General features: G+C 40.4%; 2 protein-coding genes across 3 annotated transcripts in view; one reads left to right on the plus strand and one right to left on the minus strand.

The window, feature by feature from the left end:
- Positions 1–3,316, minus strand: part of LOC106088751 (uncharacterized) — a 63,260-nt gene extending 59,944 nt beyond the window's left edge. Inside the window, exon 1 of the mRNA XM_013254419.2 lies at positions 3,229–3,316. The gene's annotated coding sequence lies outside the window, so the exon portion shown is untranslated. The remainder of the gene's footprint in view (positions 1–3,228) is intronic.
- Positions 1–24,495, plus strand: part of LOC106088755 (troponin C) — a 31,341-nt gene extending 6,846 nt beyond the window's left edge. The window contains exons 1-4 of one of the 2 annotated variants that reach the window (XM_013254425.2): positions 8,982–9,257; positions 16,822–16,849; positions 22,856–23,251; positions 23,318–24,495. In XM_013254425.2, coding sequence (XP_013109879.1) covers positions 9,255–9,257; positions 16,822–16,849; positions 22,856–23,251; positions 23,318–23,352 — 462 coding nt within the window. In that variant the 5' untranslated portion in view covers positions 8,982–9,254 and the 3' untranslated portion in view covers positions 23,353–24,495. Of the gene's footprint in view, positions 1–8,981; positions 9,258–16,821; positions 16,850–22,855; positions 23,252–23,317 lie in introns of those variants that run through there. The other variant, XM_013254424.2, reaches the window with a different exon arrangement.
- The last annotated feature ends 1,542 nt before the right edge of the window (positions 24,496–26,037 follow it).

The following is a 26,037-nucleotide window of genomic DNA, read 5'->3' on the forward strand; positions in this document are numbered from 1 at the left end:
GCAAAAATTCTGTACAACGGCTTCTCTCATGACCTTCAACATACGCGTCTAATATAGTCTGAATCGATCAAAAGCTTGATACATCTCCCATATTAACCTATCTCCCGATTTTGCTTCTTGAGCCCCCACAAGGCGCAATTCTTATCCGAATGAGCTGAAATATTACACAATGACATCTGAAATGTTCAGCATTCATTTATGGTCCGAATCGGACTATAACTTGATATAGCTCCAATAGCATAACAGTTCTTATTCAATATTCTTTGTTTGCCCTAAAAGAGATGCCGCGCATAGAACTCGACAAATGCGATCCATGTTGGAGGGTATATAAGATTCGGCCCGGCCGAACTTAGCACGCTCTTACGTGTTATGAGCTTAAGAAGTCAAATCGCGAAGTAGCTTTATAGGCTGTATTGGTAATTAAATCTATGAGTACCGTACTTCTCTCGAAAACCTTTTGTCCTCTTACGAAGCAAAGTCGAGAGATCGGTCAATGTTGATGCTAAGCATCTTTGAACCACGCTTGGCTATGGTAAAAAGGAATCTGTAATAAGTTTCAGCTCGAAAGTTCCATATTTATACCCTACACCACTACTGTGGTACAGGGTATTATAACTTAGTGAATTATTGTAGTTTGTAACACCCAAAAGGAAGGGAGATAGACCCATTGATAAGTATACCGATCGGCTCAGAATCACTATCTGATTCCATTTAGCTATGACCGTCTGTCTATCTGTTTGTCCGTCTGTCTGTCTATGTTAATTTGTGTACAAATTACAGATCGCAATTTTCATCCGATCGTCTTCAAATTTGGTATGGACATGTTTTTCGGCCTAGAAACGAAGCCTATTGAAATTGGAAAAAATCGGATCAGATTTGGATATAGCTCCCATATATATGTTCCTCCGATTTGCTATAAAATGGTCATTGGTTAACCGATTCTCTTGAAATTTGTTAGGAAGGATTTTCTCTTGACTCTCGACATTAATGGTGAATTTCATGGAAATCGGATCAGATTTAGATATAGCTCTCATATACATATATAGCCCGATTTTCACTCCTAGAGCCCTGCATTTATTGACCAATCTTCCCAAAAGTTTGTACAACGCTTTCCTTCGCGACATCCACAATGTCTATATAGCTTGCTTGAAATCGGTTCAGATTTAGACATAGCTCCCATATATATGTTTGTCCGATTTGCAGTAATACTGCAATAAAATGGTCATTTTTCAATCGATTCTCTCAAAATTTGGCAGGAAGGATTTGCTTATGACTCCCAACATTACTGCGAATTTCATAGAAATCGGTTTAGATTTGGATATAGCTCCCATATACATGTTCGTCCGATTTGCAGTAATATTGCAATCAAATGGTCATTTGTAAACCAATTCTCTTGAAATTTGTTAGGAAGGGTTGACTCTCGACATTACTGGCTCTCATATATATATATATATATATATATATATATATATATCGCCCGATTTTCACTCCTAGAGCCACTGCAAGCCCATTTATTGACCAATCTTCCCAAAATGTTGTATAACGCTTTTCTCGACGACATTTACAATGTCTAAAGAGTTTGCTTGAAATCGGTTCAGATTTAGACATAGCTCCCATATAAATGTTCGTCCGATTTGCAGTAATACTGCAATTAAATGGTCATTTGTTAACCGAAATTTGGCAGGAAGGATTCTCCTATGACTCCCAACATTTCTGGTGAATTTCAAAGAAATCGGTTTAGATTTGGATATAGCTCCCATATACATGTTCGTCCGATTTGCAGTAATAAAGCAATCAAATGGTCATTTGTTGATTGATTCTCTCGAAATATGGCAGGACGGATTTTCTTTTGACTTTCGACATTACTGGAGAATTTCATGGAAATCGCTTCATATTTAGATATAGCTGTCATATATGTATATCGCCCGATTTTCACTTCTAGAGCCATTGCAATCGCATTTTTGGACCAATCTGGCCAAAATTTTGCACAACGCTTTTCTCGACTGACTGACTACCATATTGTCTGAGAAGTTTGCTTGAAATCGGTTTAGAATTAGATAAAGCTCCCATATATATATTCGTCAAATTTTGGGTAATTTGCAAAAAGGTTGTCATTTGTGAACCGGTTATTACAGTTTGAACATATTTGCTCGAAATGTGATACGGATTGTTTAATAACCCATATGAAACATTCGACGAGGTCCATCAAAATTATTTCAGAATTAGACATAGCTCCCACTTTCTACCTATGGGGTAGGTGTAGGGTATTATAAAGTCGGCACCGCCCGACTTTTGACTTTCATTACTGATTTTATTTAGAGACTGTGGAGAAGAGCGTACAAGTTTGAAGCTTTTGAATTGATATTGCTAATGCAAATTCCACTACGGAACAGGGGCAAACTTCCCACATATCAACGAGTGCAGTCCGATTCAAGTTTAAGCTCAATGATAAGGGGCCTCCTTTTTATTGCCGAGTCCGAAAGGTGTGCCGCAGTGCGACACCTCTTTGGAGAGAAGTTTTACATAGCATTGTAGCTCACAAATGTAGAATGGAGGGGAAAACCACCGCTGAAAAATTTTTTTCTGATGGTCTCGCCAGGATTCGAACCCAGGCGTTTAGCATCATAGGCGGACATGCTAAGCTCTGCGCTACGGTGGCCTCCGATATTACATGTACTTAATATGTTAGAGCCTATGGTTTCGCCATTCTCTAGTCCTCTCTACCTCAAAATATTGGTATACAGGGTGGCTGATGAATATTGCTACAATGATGAATATTGCTACATTTTTTTTTCGGTGTATGGAATACATTTTTCTTTTATTCATGTTAAATTAAATTATTAAATTAATTATTAAATTATTATTAATTAAATTAATTAATTAATTAATTAAATTAATTATTAAATTATTATTATTAAATAGAAAAAAAGTTATTACATTTTTTTTTGGTAGCGGCTTTCATCAGCCACCCTGTATAACTTTATAATGTACACAACCTGAAAGAGTTCCCTTAGAAACTGAATTTTAATTGGGCCATTTGGGCACAAGAAGAGCGCAATAGTTATCCAATTGCTTTTCAATTATTATCAACATAAAGCCATTATAAATAGTGACGCGAAAGTAATGTAGAAAAGTACCTGCCACATGTAGACTTGCCCACAAAAATAGCATGCATTGGATTATAGTATTTGACAAAATTTACAATTTATTATAAACATAGAAACTTACATTGAAGTATAATCCCCTGATTTTGCTGGCAAGGCAAACGCACTGCAGCTCCTGCAGACGTCTTTTTATGCTTTTGCCATGATTAGCTGCTGTTCCTTAGCCAGAATACACAACCATATGGACAGACAAGAGAAAAAATAACAAAATACCTTTGTGGCTACAAAACGACTCTGTGTAAAATATTTAAAAATTTCTATCATCATCATCCCCATGATCATAATCATGAGCATGCTGTGTGATGTGATTCTCATTATCGTCATGTGTGGTGAAGTGTAACAAAATTTGGCACTCATTGAAACTGAAGCAAATGGCAACATATCACCGGGAAGTTGTCGCTGCTGCTATACATAGCATAGGTCTGTCCACCACGGCAGCGACGAAGCTTCAACGGTTATCCAAACAGAGCAGAGCACAGAGGTTCTCATAAATTGTATGATGAATTTGCTGAGGATGTTGCATGGGAAGCCATAACTAAAGGGAATAGGGCATAGTCGTTTCTGTGGAACTCTACATTAATTTTCAGGTTATAGGAATGTATAGGTGGAGAGGGTTGCAGTTAAAGAAGTGGTGGCATGGCAACGATGACATAAATGTCTTCTCAGACAGCCAGGCAGCCAACAAATTCCAGTTGAACATATTTCTGCCCTTGACCGTTGTTGATCTTTCGACGAGATGACTGAACAGTTCAAAATTCACCTGTTCTGGGTGCCGGGGCACAGAGTTATTCCCGGGAGTTGTAGAGAAGACGAGCTTGCGTGACTAGGAATCAACTTACACCTTAGAGGGGAACTGCAATCTATGGGCATGCAAATGCAAGTTTTACACATGAACATTCCACTAAGGATCAGGGGCAAACTTCTCACATATCAATAAGTGCAGTCCTATTCAAGTTTAAGCTCAATGATAAGGGGCCTCCCTTTTATAGCCGCGTCCGAACGGCGTGCCGCAGTACGACACCTCTTTGGCGAGAATTTTTACATGGCATAGTACTTCACATATGTTGCCAGCATTAGGAGGGGAAACAACCGCTGAAATTTTTTTTCTGATGGTCTCGCCAGGATTCGAACCCAGGCGTTCAGCGTCATTGGCGGACATGCTAACTTCTGCGCTACGATGGCCTCCTAATCTAAACGTATGCTTCTAGCTAAGTCTTCAGGATCGGGCTCGAACGGGCAACGAATGACAGATGGTCACAAAGTGCGGGTTGTGAACGCTCCAAAATTATGTGACCTAATCTAGATTTGAAGAGGTCTACCGCTTTGCTGTCGGTGGCTAGAACAGACGTCTCAGTGATTCTGTCCGTCATGATAGGTCACTGTCTGATCAGAAAACATGCTGACTGACTGAAAGTTGCCAGTTACAACTTTTGCCGGAACTGTAAATACGTCTCATGTGTCTCCCGCACTGGCAGTCAAAAGGAGTTTCACGTAAGAATCTCATTTCTTTGAGAACTTGTCGGATTTAGCGGATGTGAACATTCGCAAATTGTTGGGTTTTTAAAGCTATCTGGCTAAAAGTCTAAGTGAGTCTGATGGCAGACCGACACTTAAACCTAATCGAAACTTTAAGGGCCTACGATGTACCAACTTGGAGATATGTGACTGCTTTGGGGGATAAAATCTTTTCACTTTTTAGCCCTAGAGACGAGCAAAACAAATTTAGCAGAAGAGTGAAAAAGGTAGTCGCCTATCCCATCCACCTATACAAGTGTATTAGGGTGGCTTAATATGTGAGGACGCCCACGAAACCATGGGTCTAAAATCAACACCGATATTTCGGTTTTTAAAAACAAAGTCCGTCCATAATTTATTTATCTTCTACGCCCTGACGAAGCGGCTGCATGATCCTGGGATATTTCCATCTAGGCGTGTTTAATTCCCTATCGTATATCGTATTTTCTTTATTTGCAATCAAGGTGGAAGTCGTTATACAATTATCACGAAATTTTCCACATATCACTTTTTGTATCCACTACTATAGGTATACTAATCTAGTCATTCCGTTTGTAACACCTCGAAATATTGATCTGCGATTCATTAAGTATATACATTCTCACGATCATAGCATTCTAGGCCGATCTATCATTGTCCGCCCGTCCGTCTATCTGTGGAAATCGCGGTAGGGGTTGAAGGCGTAACGCTAGCCGCTCGAAATTATGCACCAATACTTCCTATTAGTATAGGCCTGTTGGGCCATATCGGTTCATCTTTCGATATAGCTGCCATATAAATTGATCTCCGTTCTTGACTTCTAGAGGTTCTTGACCTCTAGAGGGCGTTATTTTTATCCGATTTGGCTGCAATTTTGCATGAGGGGTTTTGTTATGACTTCTAATAACTGCGCCATTAATAGTTCAAATCGGTTCAAAACCTGATATAGCTGCCATATAAACCGATTTGGTATATTGACTTCTGCAGCCTCTTGAGGGCGCAATTCATATCCGATTTGGTTGAATTTTGGCTCTATGTTCTTTGTTTCTCAATGTATCGTCTAGATAGGCGAAAAATTGCTAACGAAAATGGAACTTCTGTGTACCGGTTGCCCAAGGTATGAATAAAGTAAGTGCTCTATGTCCCATCTTCATCCAGACAGATTCTACATAATGTGGGATTTACAAGTGAGCCGCCACATGGCCTATCGCACAGTGTCCGGTTATAACTCCTGTATATTGAACAGTGACCTTTTGGAGAACTTAGTCCTCCTTTGGTCGACGTTAGGCCAAAAAGTCCAGTCCAGGTCAGTCAGCTATGCAGAAAGGCCGAAAGGGTCTTGGAGATGGCATACGACTGTTCTTGACCTAGGGTCTCAAAGTTAACCATGAGAAGACTGAAATCTGCCTGTTCACGAGGTAGAATAAGATGGGCCAATTCGACATACTACGTTTCCGTAATAAAACGATTTCGATATCTGGCAAGGTCAAATACTTAGGAGTGATCTTGGAAAGGAAACTGAATTTGAAGTGTCACATTCAGGAGCGTGTTGAAAAGGCTCATAGATGTTGGGCGCTATGCAGATGGGCCTTAGGATCGAAATGGGGCCTGAATCCGAGGACAGTCCACTGGTTCTACAGGAGCGTCATTAGACTAATACTTACTACGTTTTAGTATGGTGGACTGCGATGGAGAAAAGTGCAACTTTAAGATAATACAACAGGTTCAGAGAAAATTTCGACTTGGCATAGGCGGAGCAATGAGGATCACACCCACTAGGGCACTGGAGACTATTCTAGATATCCGACCCATAGACATAAAGATTAATTGTGAGACATCCACAGCGGCTATGAGACTTAAGGCGTTGAAAGAGAGAATAGGAGTAGGTCATACTATCGCGCTATAGTCGAGGCGAAGATATGAGGTCTGGATCGAATAGAAGTAGTTTCCGAGAGGATACCAGAGATGACCCTTAAGATCGAGTGCGAGATACTGCTGCCAGAGGCACAATCTTGGATGGACGGAACTCTGTTATTGCCATTTGGTATCTGAATCAAAGCTAGAGGACAGAGTGAGTCTGGGGATCTACATTGAGAACCCAGAGACTGAAATTTGTTTTCGACTGCAAATTTTGCATATTTCGCCCATGAACATTCCTTTAAGAAACAGGGCCAAATTTCTCACATATCAATGAGTGCAGTCCGATTTAAGTTTAATCTCAATGATAAGGGGCCTCCTTTTTGTAGCCGAGTCCGAACGGCGTGACGCAGTGCGAAACCTTTTTTGAGAAAAGTTTTTACATAGCATAGTACCTTACAAATGTTGCCAGAATTAAGAGGGAAAAAACACCACTGAAAATTGTTTTTGATGGTCCCGCCAGGATTCGAACCCAGGCGTTCAGCGTCATAGGCGGACTTGCTAACCTTTGCGCTACGGTGGTCTCTGTTTTTGACTGCCTGACCATAATACTATCCTGCAGGCAGAAATACTGGCGATCACGGAACGCGTGAAGTGGTGTAGTGTTAACGGACAGTAAACTGGCCATCAGGCCAATAACAACCAGGACGGTAAGGTCACGAACAGTCTTGGAGCGTAAGGAGAAGATTAACGCCTTCTCTGAGGATGGCACAATCCGTATTATTTGCGTGCCCGACCTTAACGGAGTAAGCTGCCAGAGGACTGTCATCAATAAACTTGGTTAACCCGAAACTTTTCGGGTCGCCGTAGTCCGAGTTAAGTGCGTGAGCGACGAACGTTGAAACCATCGGTAGAACAACGAAAATCCTATGGTAAGATCGGTATCATGAAAATACGTGGATATTACTGGATGGAAGTAAGAATGAGGTCAGTATAGCTTTCTGCATCATAACGGGACACATAGGACTGCGAGCTGACTTATGCAAAATCGTTGAGGCAAGTGATATCGTGTGTAGGGCATGTGGGGAAGTGTTCTGTTACGACTTCCAACAATTGTGCCAAGTACGGTTCAAATCGGTCAACAAACCTGATATAGCTCCCATATAAACCAGTCTCTCGAATATTCTTGTTCGGTTCCTTGAAGCTTTAATTTTTGCTGGTTTGATAGAAGTTTTGTATGTTGAATAAAATTGTGCCTTTCGACCAAATTTATTTTGCTCACATTTTTAGTAATATTTAGGTAGGTTGTGGGTTTCCAACATTCGGCCCGGCCGAACTTAACGCGCTTTTATTTGTTTTGAAATAGGATAGTACTTTCGAGATGACGCCTGCATAAGGAGGGGATAAACTCCGATGTTCCTGACAGGATTCGAGCCCAGGCGTACGAAGTCATAGGCGGACATGCTAGCTTATGCGCCACCGTGGTCACCAATGGGACTTCGTTTATCACAAGGTTCCAGAGAACCGGCGATAAAACTTTTCATTAAGGCGTTCTACTTGTCTCCCGCCTTCTGATCACACTTATCTCCCCAGTTTGAATCAACAACTGTCGGCTTCATTTAAAACGGCTCTATTACGTGGTTCTATTGGACACCTTGAACTTCATGTCACTTGAAGATTCAGGCTTCTTAGGAACCATTTCCTTAATCCACTTATTCGATTGTTTTGGAGTTCGAAAATCGTAGAATTTTAGTTAGGTAATACCCCTACGGGCAAAACCTCAACCACAGTTGCTGAAATGTTTTTCTAACAACACTCGAGTGGGCTGTTCCTCATTTTTTGCAAAGTGACACCAGTATATCCCATATGCAGGCACATGTTTCACTTGCAACATGTGAAGCGTGCATGTAGTTTGACATGATGGATGAGAGAAGTGAACCATCATTACACCCTCCATATTTGAATTGTCATGTACAAAAATGCCACTCATAGTTCCACAGGACTGTGACCAAATAGGCATTTGTTTGCAACATTTTGAGGAGAACCAGTGGCGCTGTCGCAGCTATCGACATGCATGCCGTTGCAGATGCGGCGAATTTTGTAAAAAGGCGCTTCGCATTGCCTGGCAAGGCTGCGGCGGCTGATATATCTTTTTTGCAGTGATGTTATTATTGTTGCTGTTGCTGTTGGTGTTGGTGTTCAGTGTTGTTGTGTTCTTATAAATATTTTTATAGTTTTTGGTATTTGTTTGTAGTTCTTTACACCTTTCTTGTGCTTTTTATTTTCGTGCTCAGCCACATCTTTTCATATTCATTCAAATTTGTTGTTGATTTTTGTGCAATTTTTTGCCCATTTGGATGGGGGTCTGGCGACAAACGGGACGGTCCTGGCAATGGGCAATGGGATATTGCAGCAGTCGCCGCCGCCGCCGCCGCCAAAGGCAAGGAGAATGAGTTCTAAGCCTTTAGATTTTGTAATTGATTTAGTTCTTCTAAATCATTTCTCAGCGTAACAACAACTGTGCACCCACCAGCGCACCACACAATCTTGGGCACAGGCACAGGCCACAAGCACGGCACCACCACCAACAGACAGACAACGTCGAGCGAGCGAGTGAAAAGACGCGCGTTCAAAACGTTCAAAAAGTGTAAAATTTGTTGAAACGCGGCGAGTTTGCAGCAACTTCCTTCGACAACTTCGGATCAACTGCTGTGAATCCCATACAAATTAACCTTAAACATGGTTGGTGTTTTTGTGTATATATGGCATAGCCAAAGGACTTTTGATTTTTGTGCTTGTTGTATCCTTTTCCCTTTTTTTTGGAGAGATAAAAAGGAAACTCATTTGTAAATGTTATCACTTTAAGGCAAAATGCTTCTCATCCTTCTGAGAAATATCAGCAGCGTATTATTGACTGTCTTTGAATTTGTGTGAAATTTTGCACTTTTGTGTGTATGTGTGTGTGTGTTTGTATGTTTGTGTGTGCGTTTAAAAATAAATCATAAAATTCCAATTTTAATGAAATTTATTATCTCATTAACATTCCCCAAAACTATTTTTATTTGCTATGCAACGCGATGGCCATAAATTTATTGCGATGACAGTTCCCCTGCATGGCTTTTAGTTAAAATTTTCTTTTCAATTTGAAATTCTTTTCATATTTAATGACGTATTTGAGTGAATTCAAGAGGTTTTGCAGGATTTCATGAAAACTCCCCAAAAGCTATGGAAACGCCTATACCATCGTTGGCCCACTAACAAAGGGTAAATATAACGAATTTCCTTCAAAAATTCCTTGGTTCGAGTATTTTTGTAATTTCTCCATAGTTTTAGGCCTTTGGGTCACATTGCCCTTCTCTCGAATCCCTTCAAAGCTGCCTATTTTCGTGCATTCTATGCCTGGGTGAAAAGTTTGAGGAAACCCCCAAATCTTCAATATCGTCCCACCAAGGTGATCACTGATCAGTAATCATTCTAACTAAGGCAAGAGCAAAATGCTTAACTTGTTGTTTAAGGCCTTCTTGTAGAACTCAATTTTTTTGCCAGCTTATAAAAGGCAGCACAAAGACACTAAGAAAAGCTTATTAAAAGAGCCTAAAAGTTTAAGGGGAAAATTCAATAAAAATTTGCAAAACAATGCCATTAACAGCTTTGCTTTATAAGTTATTTGTACTTAACAACCATTTGCAACAGTAACGATCGTTGATCACACCAGTAATTATTTAAAATATTTATGTGAAGACCTGCAACTATACCACAACCCTTAGAACACATCCCTGGTACCAATTTTGACTTTCAGCTCAATTTTTATATCAACCACCTTATATAGTCACTCCGTTTGTAACATCTCGAAATATTCGTGTAAGACCCCATAAATGCACATTTTGCCCATGAACATTCCACTAAGGAACAGGGGCAAACTTCTCACATATCAATGAGTGCAGTCCGATTCAAGTCTTAAACTCAATGATAAGCGGCCTCCTTTTTATAGCCGAGTCCGAACGGGATGCCGCAGTGCGACACTTCTTTGGAGAGAAGTTTAACAAGGCATAGTACCTCACAAATGTTGCCAGCATTAGGAGGGGAAAACCACCGTTGACATCTTTTTTCTGATGGTCTCGCCAGGATTCGAACCCAGGCGTTCAGAGTCATGCTAACCTCTGCGTTACGGTGGCCTCCAAGACCCCATATGGTATATATATATTCTTGATCGTCTCGACATTCTGAGTCGATCTAGCCATGTCCGTCGGTCCGTCCATCCGGACGGAAATTACGAAAGCAGTCGAACGCGTAAAGCTAGCCGCTTGAAATTTTACGCAGATACTTAATTTTGATGTAAATGGGTCATATCGGTTCAGATATAGATATGGCTCCCATATAATCAGATCTCCATATTTGACTTCTTGAGCCCCTGGAAGCCGCAATTTTGTATACCCTCCACCAGGTCGGTTGGTAATTGTAAATGGGCCATATCGGTCCATGTTTTGATATAGCTGCCATATAAACCGATCTTGGGTCTTGAATCCTTGAGCCTCTAGAGGGCGCAATTTTCATCTGATTGGAATGAAATTTTACACGACGTGTTCTGTTATAATGCCAAGTATTGTTCAAATCGGTCCATAACCTGATATAGCCGCCATATAAACTGATCTTGGGTCTTGACTTCTTGAGCCTCAAGAGGGCGCAATTCTTATCCGATTGGAATGAAAATTTGCACGACGTGTTTCGATATGACTTCCAACATCTGTTCTAAGTTAGGTTCAAATCGGTGCATAACCTGATATAGCTGCCATATAAACCGATTTTGGGTATTGACTTATTGAGCCTCTAGAGGGCGCAAATCTTATCCGATTGAAATGAAATTTTGTTATGATAGCCAACAACTGTGCCAAGTATGACTCAAATCGGTTCATAACCTGATATAGCTGCCATATAAGCAGATTTTGGGTCTAGACTTCTTGAGCTCCTAGAGGGCGCAATTCCTATCCGATTCGGCTGAAATTTTGCATGACGCAGCTGATAAAGCTGCCATATAAACCGATCTGCGATCTTGACTTTTTGAGCCTTTAGAGGTCGCAATTAATATCCGATTTGCCTGAAATTTTGTACGAAGAATCCTCTAATGACCATCAACATACGTGTTTGTTATGGTCTGAATCGGTATATAGCCTGATACAGTTCCCATATAAATCGATCTCTCTATTTTACTTCTTGAGCCCCCAAAGGGCGCAATTCTTATTCGAAATAGCTGACATATTACACAGGTCTCCAATATATAATTAAATTGTGGTCCGAGGCGAACCATATCTTGACATCGCTCTAATAGCAGAGCAAATCTTTTCTTTTATCCTTTTTTGCCTAAGAAGAGATGCCGGGAAAAGAACTCGACAAATGCGATCCATGGTGGAGGGTATATAAGATTCGGACCCGCCCGAACTTAGCACGCTTTTACTTGTTACTTGTTCACTACTTACCTTGGGCAGAAGTTGGCATGTCTGGGTTCGACTCCTGGCGGGAACATCCGAAAAAGTTTTCTGCAGTGTTTGTCCCCTCCTAATAATGGCGAAATTTTTAGTTACTTTTAGTTACGCTATTTTTCGAACATCTTCCAGCTCAAGATATATTTCAATGCTTTCTATTCAAAGAATAGCAAAGCAATGAACTTTTAAAAAATGAGCAAATGTGTGTTGTTTTTTAAAACACTTTGACCGGTTAGTGTATCATGACTTTTGATACTCCAAGTATCTTCATCAGCACCTTTCTAAAATTGATAAACGTGCCCTACATACCCAAAAACAATTGGGTAGAGCACGCTTTTGTTTTGAAAAGGGGCTCAATAAGTCCTCCAACTCTCCTTTGCCCATTATAAGAAATGATAAGGCAGCCATGTAACCACTTGTTCCCAAAGAGATATCGCATAGCGGCACGCTATGGCGTACTAGCGGAAATTTCACCTAGCTCTCTAATATTTCCCAAATAGAAAATTCCATCATATGGTGTACAAAATGAAGTGCGGAATATGATTTTTAAGCTGTTTTTGATTTCCACGTGCCTTATGTGAGTGGTGCCGAGTCCTATTGCTACATCTTGGTCTATGATCGAAATGTTTGCTTGACCATGGTTCACATAATAAATCCCATTTACTTTGACGCCTGGCTCGATGAAAACGATTGAAGAGCGGCTATCGACAATCACAGCTGCCCATACTAGCACTTGAGATGGAAAATTACTTCGGGTGGCCGTTCGTTGGCTCAAAGTCTTGTATGTACGCTCGGTTAAGTAAACGAGATCATTTGGGTAGTTTACGAATTGTTCATTTGCGAAATTTTTCTTGTCAGAGAACACTATGTTCAACTTCACGATATTTAGTTTTCGTAAGCCTTTCGAAACTTCTTAGGTTTTTTAGTTGAGCTCGTTATTCAACGTACGTTGAGATATTTTTATATCTTTGGCAATTTGGTTGCCGTGGATTTCGTTGAATTCAAGCCTTCACTCCCCGTATCATTTTAGGTGTTGTTGCAGTTTTTATGGATAACCACCATGGCGTTTGACAGTTCTACCAGTACCATTATAACGATTTATGGTGCGATACCAAACATTTTATTTACTTTGAGATGCCCCGGTAGCTAAGTTGGTAGCGTGCTCGTATTTCCAGAGTGGGGGTGGTGGGTTCGATACCCACCAGAGGCCTTAGTCTATCGCAACTATTGTTACAATGGAAATAAAATTCTCAAAGTGAGTCCAAAAAGGACTGCCAATCTTAAATAACATAACCTACAATGAGGTTTTTGAGTTCGCATACGATAGCTGGTTGTGATTTTAAAGTCATATATAAGGCAATCACACTGTTACCCCTGGAGAACGTATTTCTGAACACAAAAACCGCCCCCGACTGTGGCAGATCACACAACGAGATGGCTGAACAGTTCAATTCACCTGTTCTGGGTGCCGGGCCACAGAGATATCAAAGGGAATTGTAAACCGGACGAGTTTGCGAGACTAGGAACTACCCTTAATATTCCAGGGATACTGGAATCTGTGGGTATGCCTCTAGCGACATGTAAGCTAAGTTTTCAGGACCAGGCCCGAAGGACAACGAGTGGTAGGTGGTCACAAAGAGGGGGCTTTGAGCATTCCAAAACTACGGGGACTAATCTCGACTTGAAGAGGTCTACTGCTTTACTGTCATTAGCTAGAAAAAACGTCTCAGTCATTGTGTCCGTCATGACAGGTCACAGTTGAATCGGAAAACATGCTGACAGGCTGAAGGTGGCCAGCAGCGATTTTTGCAGAAGCTGTGAGTACATCGAAGAAGAAGACACCATAGAACACCTTCTGTGTGTGTGTCCGCACTAGCAGTCAGAAGGAGTTCCGCTTGAGGTTCTCATTTTTTTGAGAAACTGTCTGATTTAGCGGATGTGAACATTCGCAAGTTATTGGGCTTTTTAATGCAATCGGGATGGTTCAATGGTATTAACTAGAAGTCATCTTCCTTCTTCTGTTCCTGTGGTATCACAATGGACGAACACGTCCAAGTGAGTCTGATGACAGACTGCCACTTAAACCTAACCTAACCATTACCCTTGAACTCCATCACGAATACCTTTCTTTTAAAGTAAACTCAGAAGTAAATGCTTTTGGTTGCTTGTAAACAATACAATCATCTATCTTACTTTACTTTACTTGAATTGGCAATAAACTGTCAATGAAACAAATATCATGTAGATGTAATTATACCCACCACCATAGGATGGGGGTATACTAATCTAGTCATTCCGTTTGTAACACCCCGAAATATTGATCTAGGACCCCACAAAGCGTATATATTCTTGATCGTCTCGATATTCTGAGTCGAACTAGCCATGTCCGTCCGTCCGTCTGTCGAAATCACGATAGCGGTCGAACACATAAAGCTAGCCACTTGAAATTTTGAATAGGTACTTAATATTGATGTAGGTCGTTGGGGATTTCAAATGGGCGATATCAGTTCAGATTTAGATATAGCTCCCATATAATCCAATCTCCTGATATGATTTCTTGAGCCCCTGGAAGCCGCAATTATTGGCTGTAATTTTGCTCATGATGTTCCGTTATGACTTCCAACAGCTGTGCCAAGTATGGTCTATGGTCGGTCAAGAAACTGATATAGCTCACATATAAACCGATCTCCCGATTTGACTTCTTGAGTCTTAACAAGCCGCAATTTATGTCCGATATGGCTGAATTTTGGAAATTCTGTTTTGATTTCCAACAACTGTGCCAAGTACGGTGAACCCGATATAGCTCCCATATAAACCGATCACCCGATTTGACTTCTTGAGCTCCTGGAAACCCCAATTTTCATCCGATTTGGCTGCACATAGTCGTCTGTTATGACTTCCAGTAACTGTGCTAAGTTTGGTTTAAATCGGTCAAGAACCTTTTATAGCTGCCATATAAATCGATCTCCCGATTAAACCTCTTGAGCCATTATAAGCGGGACTTTTATACGATTTGGCTGAAATTTTGCATATTGTGTTCTGCTATGACTCTCAACAACTGTGCCAAGTGTGGTCTAAATCGGTCTACAACAAGATATAGCTCTCATATTGTAGCAGTATCCATGGTGGTGGGTTCCCAAGATTCAGCCCGCACGAAATTAGCACTACTTTGTTTCTAGTTTAATTCAGTTAGGCCATTGTAAACTTGGTAATACTTCGTGTCAGCTACCCTATACAGTGATCTTTCTTTTGGGTCAATCCCATAGCTCTCATGGTTGTCTAGTCTGATTTACTATGTATTACTATACCCACCACCGAAGGATGGGGGTATATTCATTTTGTCATTCCGTTTGCAACACATCGAAATATCCATTTCCGACCCTATTAAGTATATATATTCTTGATCAGCGTAAAAATCTAAGACGATCTAGACATGTCCGTCCGTCGGTCCGTCTGTCTGTTGAAAGCACGCTACAGTCTTTAATAATAGAGATATTGAGCTGAAACTTTGCACAGATTCTCTTTTTGTCCATAAGCAAATTAAGTTCGAAGATGGGCAATATCGGACTATATCTTGATATAGCCCCCATATAGACCGATCTGCTGATAAAGGGTCTTAGGCCCATAAAAGCCACCTTTGTTATCCAATTTTGCTGAAATTTGTTACAGTGAGTTGTGTTGTGCCCTTCCATATCATTTGTCAGTTTGGCTCAGATCGGTCCAGATTTGGATATAGCTACCATATAGACCGATGCTCAGATTTAGGGCCTTAGGCCCATAAAAGCCACATTAATTATCCGATTTTGCTGAAATTTGAGGCAGTGAGTTGTGTTAGGCCATTCGACATCCCTTCGTCATTTTGGCCCAGATCGGTCCAGATGTGGATATAGCTGTCATATAGACCGATCCTCCGATTTAGGGTCTTAGGCCCATAAAAGCCACATTTATTATCCGATTTTGATGAAATTTGAGACAGTGAGTTGTGTTAGGCTTTTCGACGTCCTTCTTCAATTTGGCCTAGATCGGTTCAGATTTGGATATAGCTGTCATATAAACCGATCTCTCGGCTTTAGGTTTTGGGCCCATGAAAGGCACATTTATTGTCCGATGTCGCTGAAATTTGAGACAGTGAGTTTATAGGCTCTTCGACGTCCTTCTTCAATTTGGCCCGGATCGGTCCAGATTTGAATATAGCGGCCATATAGACCGATCTCTCGAATTTAGGTTTTGGGTCCATAAAATGCGCATTTATTGTCCGGTTTCGCCGAAATTTGGGACAGTGTTTTGTGTTAGGCTCTTCGATATATTTCTTCAATTTGGCCCTGATCGGTTCAGATTTGGATATAGCTGCCATGAAGATCGATATCTCGATTTCAAGTCTTGGCTCCATAGTAGGCGCATTTATAATCCGATTTCACTGAAATTTGACACAGTGACTTATGTTAGGCTTTTCGACATTCGTGTCGTATATGGTTCAGATCGGTTTATTTTTAGATATAGATTCTGTACTTATTAGTATTTGGTCCAATTCGGAACATATTTTGATATAACTGTTATAAGACATAAGGTATGAAATTTTCACCGAATTTTGATGAAAGGTGGTTTACATATATACCCGAGGTGGTGGGTATCCAAAGTTCGGCCCGGCCGAACTTAATGTCTTTTTACTTGTTTTTATCTCATTCTAAGCATGAGCACAAAATGTCCACGTTTTCCATGAAATGTCAACCCAAAATTACTTTGGATTGCATAGCCAAATTGAATAAAATTCTTTTTACCGCAATTACTAATGCAAAATATATTTCTGTTTGTTTCTTTTCTTTCAGGATGATTTAAACAAAGAACAAATTGTTCGTAAGTATTTTAATCAACAATATATGCAAAATGTTATCGGTAGAATACAATTAAAATTTTAAATAAATAAATAAAATTTTAATAAATTGTGAATTGTAAACAAAGGTGCAAAAATAGACATACAACTATAAAATACTAGCCCCCCATCAACCACCAGTGAGTCCATTTGACAGGTTTTCTATTCGAAATTTTTAAGTACCGCAAATAGATGCACAATCGCTTGACAGCAAACGATTAATAAAAAGTTACAACAAATTTGCCTGTAAACGTTGTCTGGACACTGTTTCCCACTCACCATGAACACCATGGCCAAAAAAAAAAAGAAAGCCACCTCCTTGACAAAATACGTTAGAGGTGTTTACAATGTCTTCAGATGTATGCAAACAAAGAAAACGGCGCCCACATATCTGATGTTGAACAATCACTATTTGTAGGACAGTTGGATAGACGGGCGCAGCTGGTGATATGGACAGTGGCCAGACAGAAACTACGCTAACTAGACATTTGCATTTAGGAGAAATGTAGCAGCAAAATTTAAAAAAAAAAACCATTTTTGAAAATTATTATATCAAATAAATAGAAACGAGACATAAGGCTAGGCGAGGGAGGCCTTCCATGAAACATGGGTTGATAACTGGTTCACATGAAACTAAAATTCTGGGCTCCAATGCAGCTGAGTGTGGTTGATGCTTACTGATTCTAACGATATTGGCGAGTTGTTAAGCCATCCAAATTTCCTATCACAATGTTTCGCTCAGCATATGGATTCGGCTATCGTCGAGCTTATATTTGAATAAAGAAGCACTCATTGATATGTACCTTAATGATTTCATTTTGTTGGGAAATTTATATGGAATTTTATACACGAACTATCTGGACCGGGCCCGCTCCGCTCCACCGTCTTTTACTTTATATGGTACAAAATTTTCCTTGGAATATTTATTTTCGATAATTATAGAGCTTTTAGTGAAATACCATGCTTCGAAAATAGTATATCGCTTGACTAACTATTTAACAATATAAGTGCCTTTATCTGAAACCAATATGATCTTTATTGGTCTACGAATTTAAGTTTGGATGTAAGGTCTACTCCATTCTTAAAATACTTTATTTCAACCCGTCATTTAGGGGTGTTTTCGGGGGTGAGGTTTTCCCCCAGACGCTTGGCCCTGAAAAATATCAGCATCGTGCTCCTCTCTCAAATACCATTTATTTAAACTCATTTTGCAATTGGTTTTGAGGGGAGTTTACAGGATAAGGCGAACCCCAAACACATGACCCTAAGATTGGTTATCAAATTCGTTTTCTAATCTCAAATACCTTGCACTTGAGTCACATATTGGAATGGTCGAAAAATTTTTACCCTTTGGGGGGTGTTTTGGGGAAGGGGTGATGCCTAAAATACATGGTCCTACATTTGGATATCAAATTGGCATTCTACTCCCAAATACCTTTATTTGAGCACCATACTGCGATGGTCAGTAAAAAATTGCTATTTGTGGGATATTTTGAGAAAGGGGACCCCCCAGAAAATTGGTCCGAAAGTGGGTATCAATTCTTGCTCTACCCCCCAATTCCTTTCATTTAAGCCCCACATTTAGGGGTATTTTGGGAAGTGAGGTGGTCCCCCCATCACTAAGCCCTTTCATATATTTGAACCCCATATTGCCATTGGCCTCAAAAGGGGATATCAAATTCGTTTTCAAATCCCAAATACCATTCACTTAAACCCCTTATTGAAAAAGCCAGCAAATATGTCCGGTTTGGTGTATGGGCCCTAAAACTATGAATATCGTGCTCCACTGTCTTGAAGACCCAAATTGTCTTGGTGAGCAAATACGTCCTACTTGGGGGTTGTTATGGTGGTGAGACGTCTCCTAGACAGTTGGTCCCGAATGTTGATGTCAGATTCATGGTCTATTCCCAAATACCCTTCATTTCAGCTCCATTTTTCCATAGTCGACAAACATGTCCGGTTTGGGGAGCGTTTTGGGTCACTGAATGGCCAGTGACTTGGCTTTGAAAATATATATCAGATTCGTGTTCTACTCTAAAATACCTCTTATTTGAGCCTCATATTGCAATTTCAGCAAATACTTCTTATTTGGGTGGTGTTTTGGGAGTGAGGGGGCCCCATAGACACTTTTCCCGAACATTGATATCAGATTCGTGCTTTACTTCCAAAGACAATTCATTTGAGTCCCATATTGCTATAGTCGTAAATTTGTCTTTTTTGGAGTATGTTCTCGGGTATGGGCGGATCCCCAAACACTTGGTCCCACATCTGGATATCAGATTCGTATTCTACACTCAAATACCTTTTATTTAAGCCCCATATTGCCATGGTCAGTAAATAAGTCCTGTTTGGGGGGTGTTTTGGGGAAGGGGAGGTCCCCTAGAAACTTTGTCCCGAATTTGGATTCGTATTTTACGCGCAAATACCTTTTATTTGAGTCCCATATTGCCATGGTCGGTAAATATGCCCGATTTAAGGGTTTTTTGGGGGTTGGGGTGGTCCCCCAAACATTTGGTCCGACAATTGGATATCAGATACGTTTTCTAATCTTAAATACCTTTCATTTGAGTCCCATATTGTCGTGATTGGTGTATATATATTTGGTAGGTATTGAGGTTGGGCGGCCCCCCTAAGTACCCCATCCGAAATTTGAGTGCCAAATTTTTGTTTGTTGGTTACTATAAGAGAGTACACAAAATTTCGCTTAAATTGGTCCACCGATCTCCGAGATCTGGCGTTTCTAAAAATTAGGGTAAGGGGGAGGGTCCGCTCCCCCTTCAGATATCAAAAATGTAGTACCCTATTTTCACCACGGCATCATTATTTATATGGGAGCTATATCAGGAAATGGGCCGGTTCAGATCATATTTGGCACGCACGAGGGTTGGCTTTTATATTTCTGGATTGGACAACCCTTGTATTGCAATCTGCCAACTGACAGCTCTATCGCAAAGCTTGACATGTTTGAGGTTGTATGTTCTCAAAACGTTTTGACACACGAGCTCTATTTGTGTTGTTTACTGTAACTTAAATGATACATGACTTAAGGCGACGGGAGAATGGATTGAGGATGGGAGCAGCTCATACCATCGCGGTATAGTCGAGGCGACGATAGGAGATCTGGATGGAAGGGAGAAGATTTCCGATCGAATACCTGGGATGAACCTTTAAGTGGAGTGCGAGGCACTGCTGCCATCGGCATAGTCATGGACTGATGGAACCCTAGTATTGCCATCTGGAAGATCATGTTACACGGACGGATCAGAGCTAGAGGACAGAGTGGGCCTGGGGGTCTACATTGAGAACCCAGGGACTGAAATCTGTTTTAGACTGCCTGACCATAATACGGTCCTGCAGGCGGAGATCCCAGCGATCCAGAATGCGTGACGTAATGTGTGGTTCTAATGCGAACGTCGAGTATGAACATCTTTACCGACAATAAAATTGCCATAAGAGGCAATAACAACCAGGACGGTAAGGTCACGAACAGTCATGCAGTGTAATAAGAAGGATATTGACGCCTTCTCTGAGGATGGGAAAATCCGCATCGTTTGGGTGCCGGGCCATAACGCAGTAAGGGGAAATGAAAGTGCAGACGATTTAGTGGTGAAGGCCAGAGAACTGCCGTCAATAAACTTTTTTAACCCGAAGCCTTTCGGGTCGACGCAGTCCGAGTTAAAGGAGTGCGGCAAGTGATAGCATGTGTGCGGGGCATGCGGGGAAGATGATGTCACGTTGGAGCATTTCTTATGGATTTGCCCGGCTTTCGCGTTTAACAGATACCGGCGCTTAGGTGGAGACACAATACCAGACAAGAACCAACTTAGGGGAGTGGTAATTTTTTTTTTCAAATTTTAGCCCATGAACATTCCACTAAGGAACAGGGGCAAACTTCCCACATATCAATGAGTGCGGTCCTATTCAAGTTTAAGCTTAATGATAAGGGGCCTTCTTTTTATAGCCGAGTCCGAACGGCGTGCAGTAGTGCGACACCTATTTGGAGAAAAGTTTTACATGGCAAAGTACCTCACGAATGTTGCCAGCATTAGGAGGGAAAAACCACCGCTGAAAAATTTTTCTGATGGTCTCGCCAGGATGGAATTTGAACCCAGGCGTTCAGTGTCATAGGCGGACTTGCTAACCTTTGTGCTACGATGGGAGTGGTATTGAAAACAATTCAGAATTTTGTAAGTTGCACGGAATTCCTAACTTAAAATTTAATTTTTTGAGGTTACTTTATAGTTTTTAGAGCGCACAACAAGCCGATTACTGGTTTAGGTGTATGTCCATAGTGGCATAGGGCGAATTAATATCTGCACCCTCTTTTCATCCTATCCTAATATTAATGTAGGACGTTGGAGATGGCGAATGGTCAATTCGGTTCAGATTTAGATATAGTTTCCATATAAATCGACCTCCCGATTGGACTTCCTGAGCCCTTACAAGCCGCAATTTTTGTCCGATTTGGCTGAGGTTTTGCATATAGTGTTCTGTTATGCCTTTCAACAATTGTGTCAAGTACGGTCCGAATCGGTCTATAACCTGATATGGCTCCCATATAAACCAATCTCCCAATTTGACTTCCCGAGCCCTTACAAGCCGCAATTTTGTTCGGTTCCTAGAAACTTTAATTTTTGCTGGTTTGCCAAGAGTTTGATATGTAGAGTAAAATTATGCCCCTAAACTAAATATATTTTGAAGTTTTTTGCCTGTTAGGGCGAAGATCATTAAATTTCCCAATAAATTTAATTTGTATAAATTTGTGGTAATATCCATGGTGGTGAGTTCCCAAGATTCGGCCCGGCCGAAGTAAGCTTGATTTCACTTGTTATACCCTCCACCATAGGAGGAGGGTTTGTAACATCTCGAAATATTCGTCTGAGACCCCATAAAGTATATATATTCTTGATCGTCGTGACATGTTATATCGATCTAACCATGTCCGCCCGTCCGTCCGTCTGTCTGTTGAAAGCACGCTAACTTTCGAAGGAGTAAAGATAGCCGCTTGAAATTTTACACAAATACTTCCTATTAGAATAGGTCGGTTGTAAATGGGCCAAATCGGTCCATAACCTGATATAGCTGACATATAGACCGATCTTGGGTCTTGACTTCTTGAGCCTCTAGAGGACGGAAATCTCGTCCGATTTGGCTGAAATTGTACATGAAGTGATTTGTTATGACTTCTAACAATTGTGCTATATATGGTTCAAATCGGTCGATAACCTGATATAGCTGTCATATAAACCGATCTGGGATCTTGACTTCTTGAGTGTCTAGAGGGCGCAATTCTTATCCGATTTGGCTGAAATTTTGTACAACAGCTTTTCCCATGACTTTCAACATACATGTCTAATATGATCTAAATCGATCTATAGCCTGATGCAGCTCCCATGTAAACCGATCACCCGATTTTGCTTCTTGAGCCCCTACAAGGCGCAATTCTTATGCGAATGGACTGAAATATCACCCAATGACTTCTACTATGGTCTTCAACATTCAATTCACTTATGGTCCGAATCGTACTAAAACTTGATATAGCTCCAATAGCATAACAGTTTTTGTTCAATATTCTATCCTAAAAAGAGATACCGCGCATAGAACTCTACAAATGCGATCCATGGTGGAAGGTATATAAGATTCGGCCCAGCCGAACATAGCACGCTCTTACTTGTTTTACCTATAATGAGATGCCCGGCTAAGAACTCGACAAATGCGATCCATGGTGGAGGGTATATAAGATTCGGTCCGGTCGAACTTAGCACGCTCTTGCTTGTTTTACCTATAATGAGATGCCCGGCAAAGAACTTGAAAAATGTGATCCATGGTGAAGAGTTTATAAGATTCGGCCCGGTTGAACTTAGCACGATTTTACTTGTTTAAGCTCATTAAATGCCCAATGACAAATCTTGATGAGAAGTTTTCGGCGTTGCCAAGCCCTGGTGTTACCGACATATTATTATATATCAATCTATCAATTCTCTTTTTAGTCCTTCGCAATGCCTTCAACGCCTTCGATCCCGAGAAGAATGGCTACATCAACACCCAGATGGTGGGCACCATCCTCAGCATGTTGGGCCATCAATTGGACGATGCCACATTAGCGGAAATCATTGCCGAAGTCGATGAGGATGGCTCCGGACAAATTGAATTTGAGGAATTCACAACATTGGCTGCCCGTTTCTTGGTTGAAGAGGATGCCGAGGCAATGATGCAGGAACTCAAAGAAGCCTTCCGTTTGTACGACAAGGAGGGCAATGGCTACATTACCACCGGTGTGTTGCGTGAGATCTTGCGCGAATTGGATGACAAGCTGACCAATGAGGATTTGGACATGATGATTGAGGAAATTGATTCTGATGGTTCCGGTACTGTTGATTTTGATGGTAACTAGAATACAATGATTAGCAAAGTTTAAAAATTGGCTAATGATTTTATTTCGATTATTATAGAATTCATGGAAGTCATGACTGGTGGTGATGATTAAATACAGCAGCCATTCTATGTTAGGCGATTGGCCCCGCGCAGCTCCTCCACCTTGAACAATCTGTTTATGTAAAACACACACACACACACAAACAACCAATCCGTTTCTACATGTGTACCTATGTATACGATATATCAAAATTATATAGTTACTATACATATATAATGAATGCCTACATAAATATATACTCTGTGAAGATATTTTGTAAAACACCATTACACACTCAACATTTTTTTTTAATTGTTATTTACATATGAACAACAACAAACTAAACTAATTAATTGATAATGAAAATAAACAAAAAGAAAAAAACATACAACAACAACAATAACCAAACCAAAGCTCCAAAATCCCAGAACTTAACTATAATTCCCAGATCTGAATGAGTTGACAACACTTTTGTTGCTGACAGATTATGTGGATTTCGATTTTGCCACGAAATGCCACTGCATGCCCTCCTACACTCTACCTCTCCGATTGAATGACACTTAAACCACATAATTCTTGGGGCTCAGAAGATATGGCATCTCTCGGCCTACCTCTCACTTCTCCGTCATTGACAACCAAGCAGACAAGCAATTGTCACTATTGTCGTTGTAGATCTTTTGTCACATGGTGAGAGAACACATGTTAAGTGTCAAAATGCATTCTTAATCGTCTCTGTTCTCTGTTCTTATTGTCTTGTGAGGGGTATTTTGTCTTTCGGAAATGATTGATTGACACTCAATCGATGGCATTCACCACCTGTAAACATTGTCTCCCTTGGAAGTTATTAATTTATCTTTTTTTTTTTAATAATTGATTTTAAATTTCCGCATTTTTTGTTTTCCTTTTTTTTTATTTTTTGAAGTTGAATTGCAAATGCATTGTGGTATGGTTTTCAATACAAAACAAAAAAAAGAACACAAAGAACACACACTGAGATCTTTGATAACTGATTGTGCCTTTTTTGTACGTATTTAGTATTCATAAACGTTATTGATACACATTTTTAGTGATATGTAATTGTTGAAGAATGAATGAATGAATGATCGAATGATTGGTTATGGATAACAAACATTTCCATGGATTACATTAATGTTGAATAAAACAAAATGCAAATTTCGTTAGCAAACTAAGCCAGATGAGGTTGATACAAAACTATTGGTGTCGTAGTTTTATTTTACATTTAAACCTCTAGTATATGTCCTCAATCGCAAATGGATAGTTTTATTGTCGTTTATTCATTCAGAACTCGAACTTGCTGATTTCACATCATTTACAATGAAAAATCACAGCAGATTTAGTTTGGATATCTTTTAAGGACATAACCACTCAACTGCATTTTGCTATAGAGAACTCAACGAAAATGCACCACCTTATGCATTATGGTTAAATACGTATCCCCTGAATGATTGATGGGCTTCTAATAGGGCGACCCATCAATTGGTTCCACTTATAGGACCTTTGACATCATCAGTGACATGTTGCTGTTCAGCGCATGATTTGCGTTTCAGGAAAATGTGTTGAAAATTAACAAGGCGTTAAGGCGTTAAGTTCGGCCGGGCCCAACTTTGGATACTCACCACCTCGAGTATATATATAAACCGCCTTTCGTCAAAATCTGGTGAAAAATGCATACCTTAGGCCTCATAGCAGCTATATCGAAATATGTTACGATTTGGACCAAATAAATGCGCCTTTAATGGGGCCAAGGCTTTAAATCGAGGTATCGGTCTATATGGCAGCTACATATATCCAAATCTTGACCGATCTAGGCCAAATTGAAGAAAGATATTGAGGTCCCGAACACAACTCATTGTTCCAAATTTCGACGAAATCGGACAATAAATGCGCCTTTTATGGCCCCAAAACCTTAAATCGAAAAATCGGTCTATATGGCAGCTATATGCAAATCTTGATTGATCTAGGCCAAATAGCAGAAATATGTCGAAGGGCCTAACACAACTCACTGTCCCAATGTTCAGCAAAATCGGATAGTAAATATGGCTTTTATGGGCCTAAGACCTTAAATCGGCGTATCGGTCTATATGGCGGTTATATCCAAATCTGGACCGATCTGGGCCAAATTGAAGAAGGATGTCGAAGGGCCTAACACAACTCACTATTCCAAATTTTGGAGACATCGGACAATAAATGCGTCTTTTATGGCCCCAAAACCTTAAATCGAGAGATCGGTCTATATGGCAGCTATATGCAAATCTTCATCGATCTAGGCCAAATTGCAGAAATATGTCGTGGGGCTTAACAACACTCATTGTCCCAAATTTTGGCAAAATCGGAAAACAAATGCATCTTTTATGGGCCCAAGACCTTAAATCGAGATATGGGTCTATATGGCAGCTATGTACAAATCTGGACCGATCTGAGCCAAATTGAAGAAATATGTCGAAGAGCCTGGCCCATAAAAGACGCATTTATTGTCGTATTTCGACGGAATTTGGGACAGTGACTTATGTTAGGCTTTTCGACATCCGTGTCGTCTAAACATTGATATAGCTTCCAAAAAGACCAATATGTCCGTGCCGAATTTGGTCCAATTCGGTTGCGATGACTGTTTCATTGACACTGTCGCTGTTTGAATATGAATCGGAAACACCACCTTAATCTAATGGCTGGATACGAGATGCGGATCCCTCTGGTTTATCCGTCTCTTCCTAATTCGTTAGTCTGACAACTGGTTGT

The sequence above is a fragment of the Stomoxys calcitrans genome, chromosome 5 (assembly GCF_963082655.1).
Source record: "Stomoxys calcitrans chromosome 5, idStoCalc2.1, whole genome shotgun sequence".
Classification (NCBI taxonomy): domain Eukaryota; kingdom Metazoa; phylum Arthropoda; class Insecta; order Diptera; family Muscidae; genus Stomoxys; species Stomoxys calcitrans.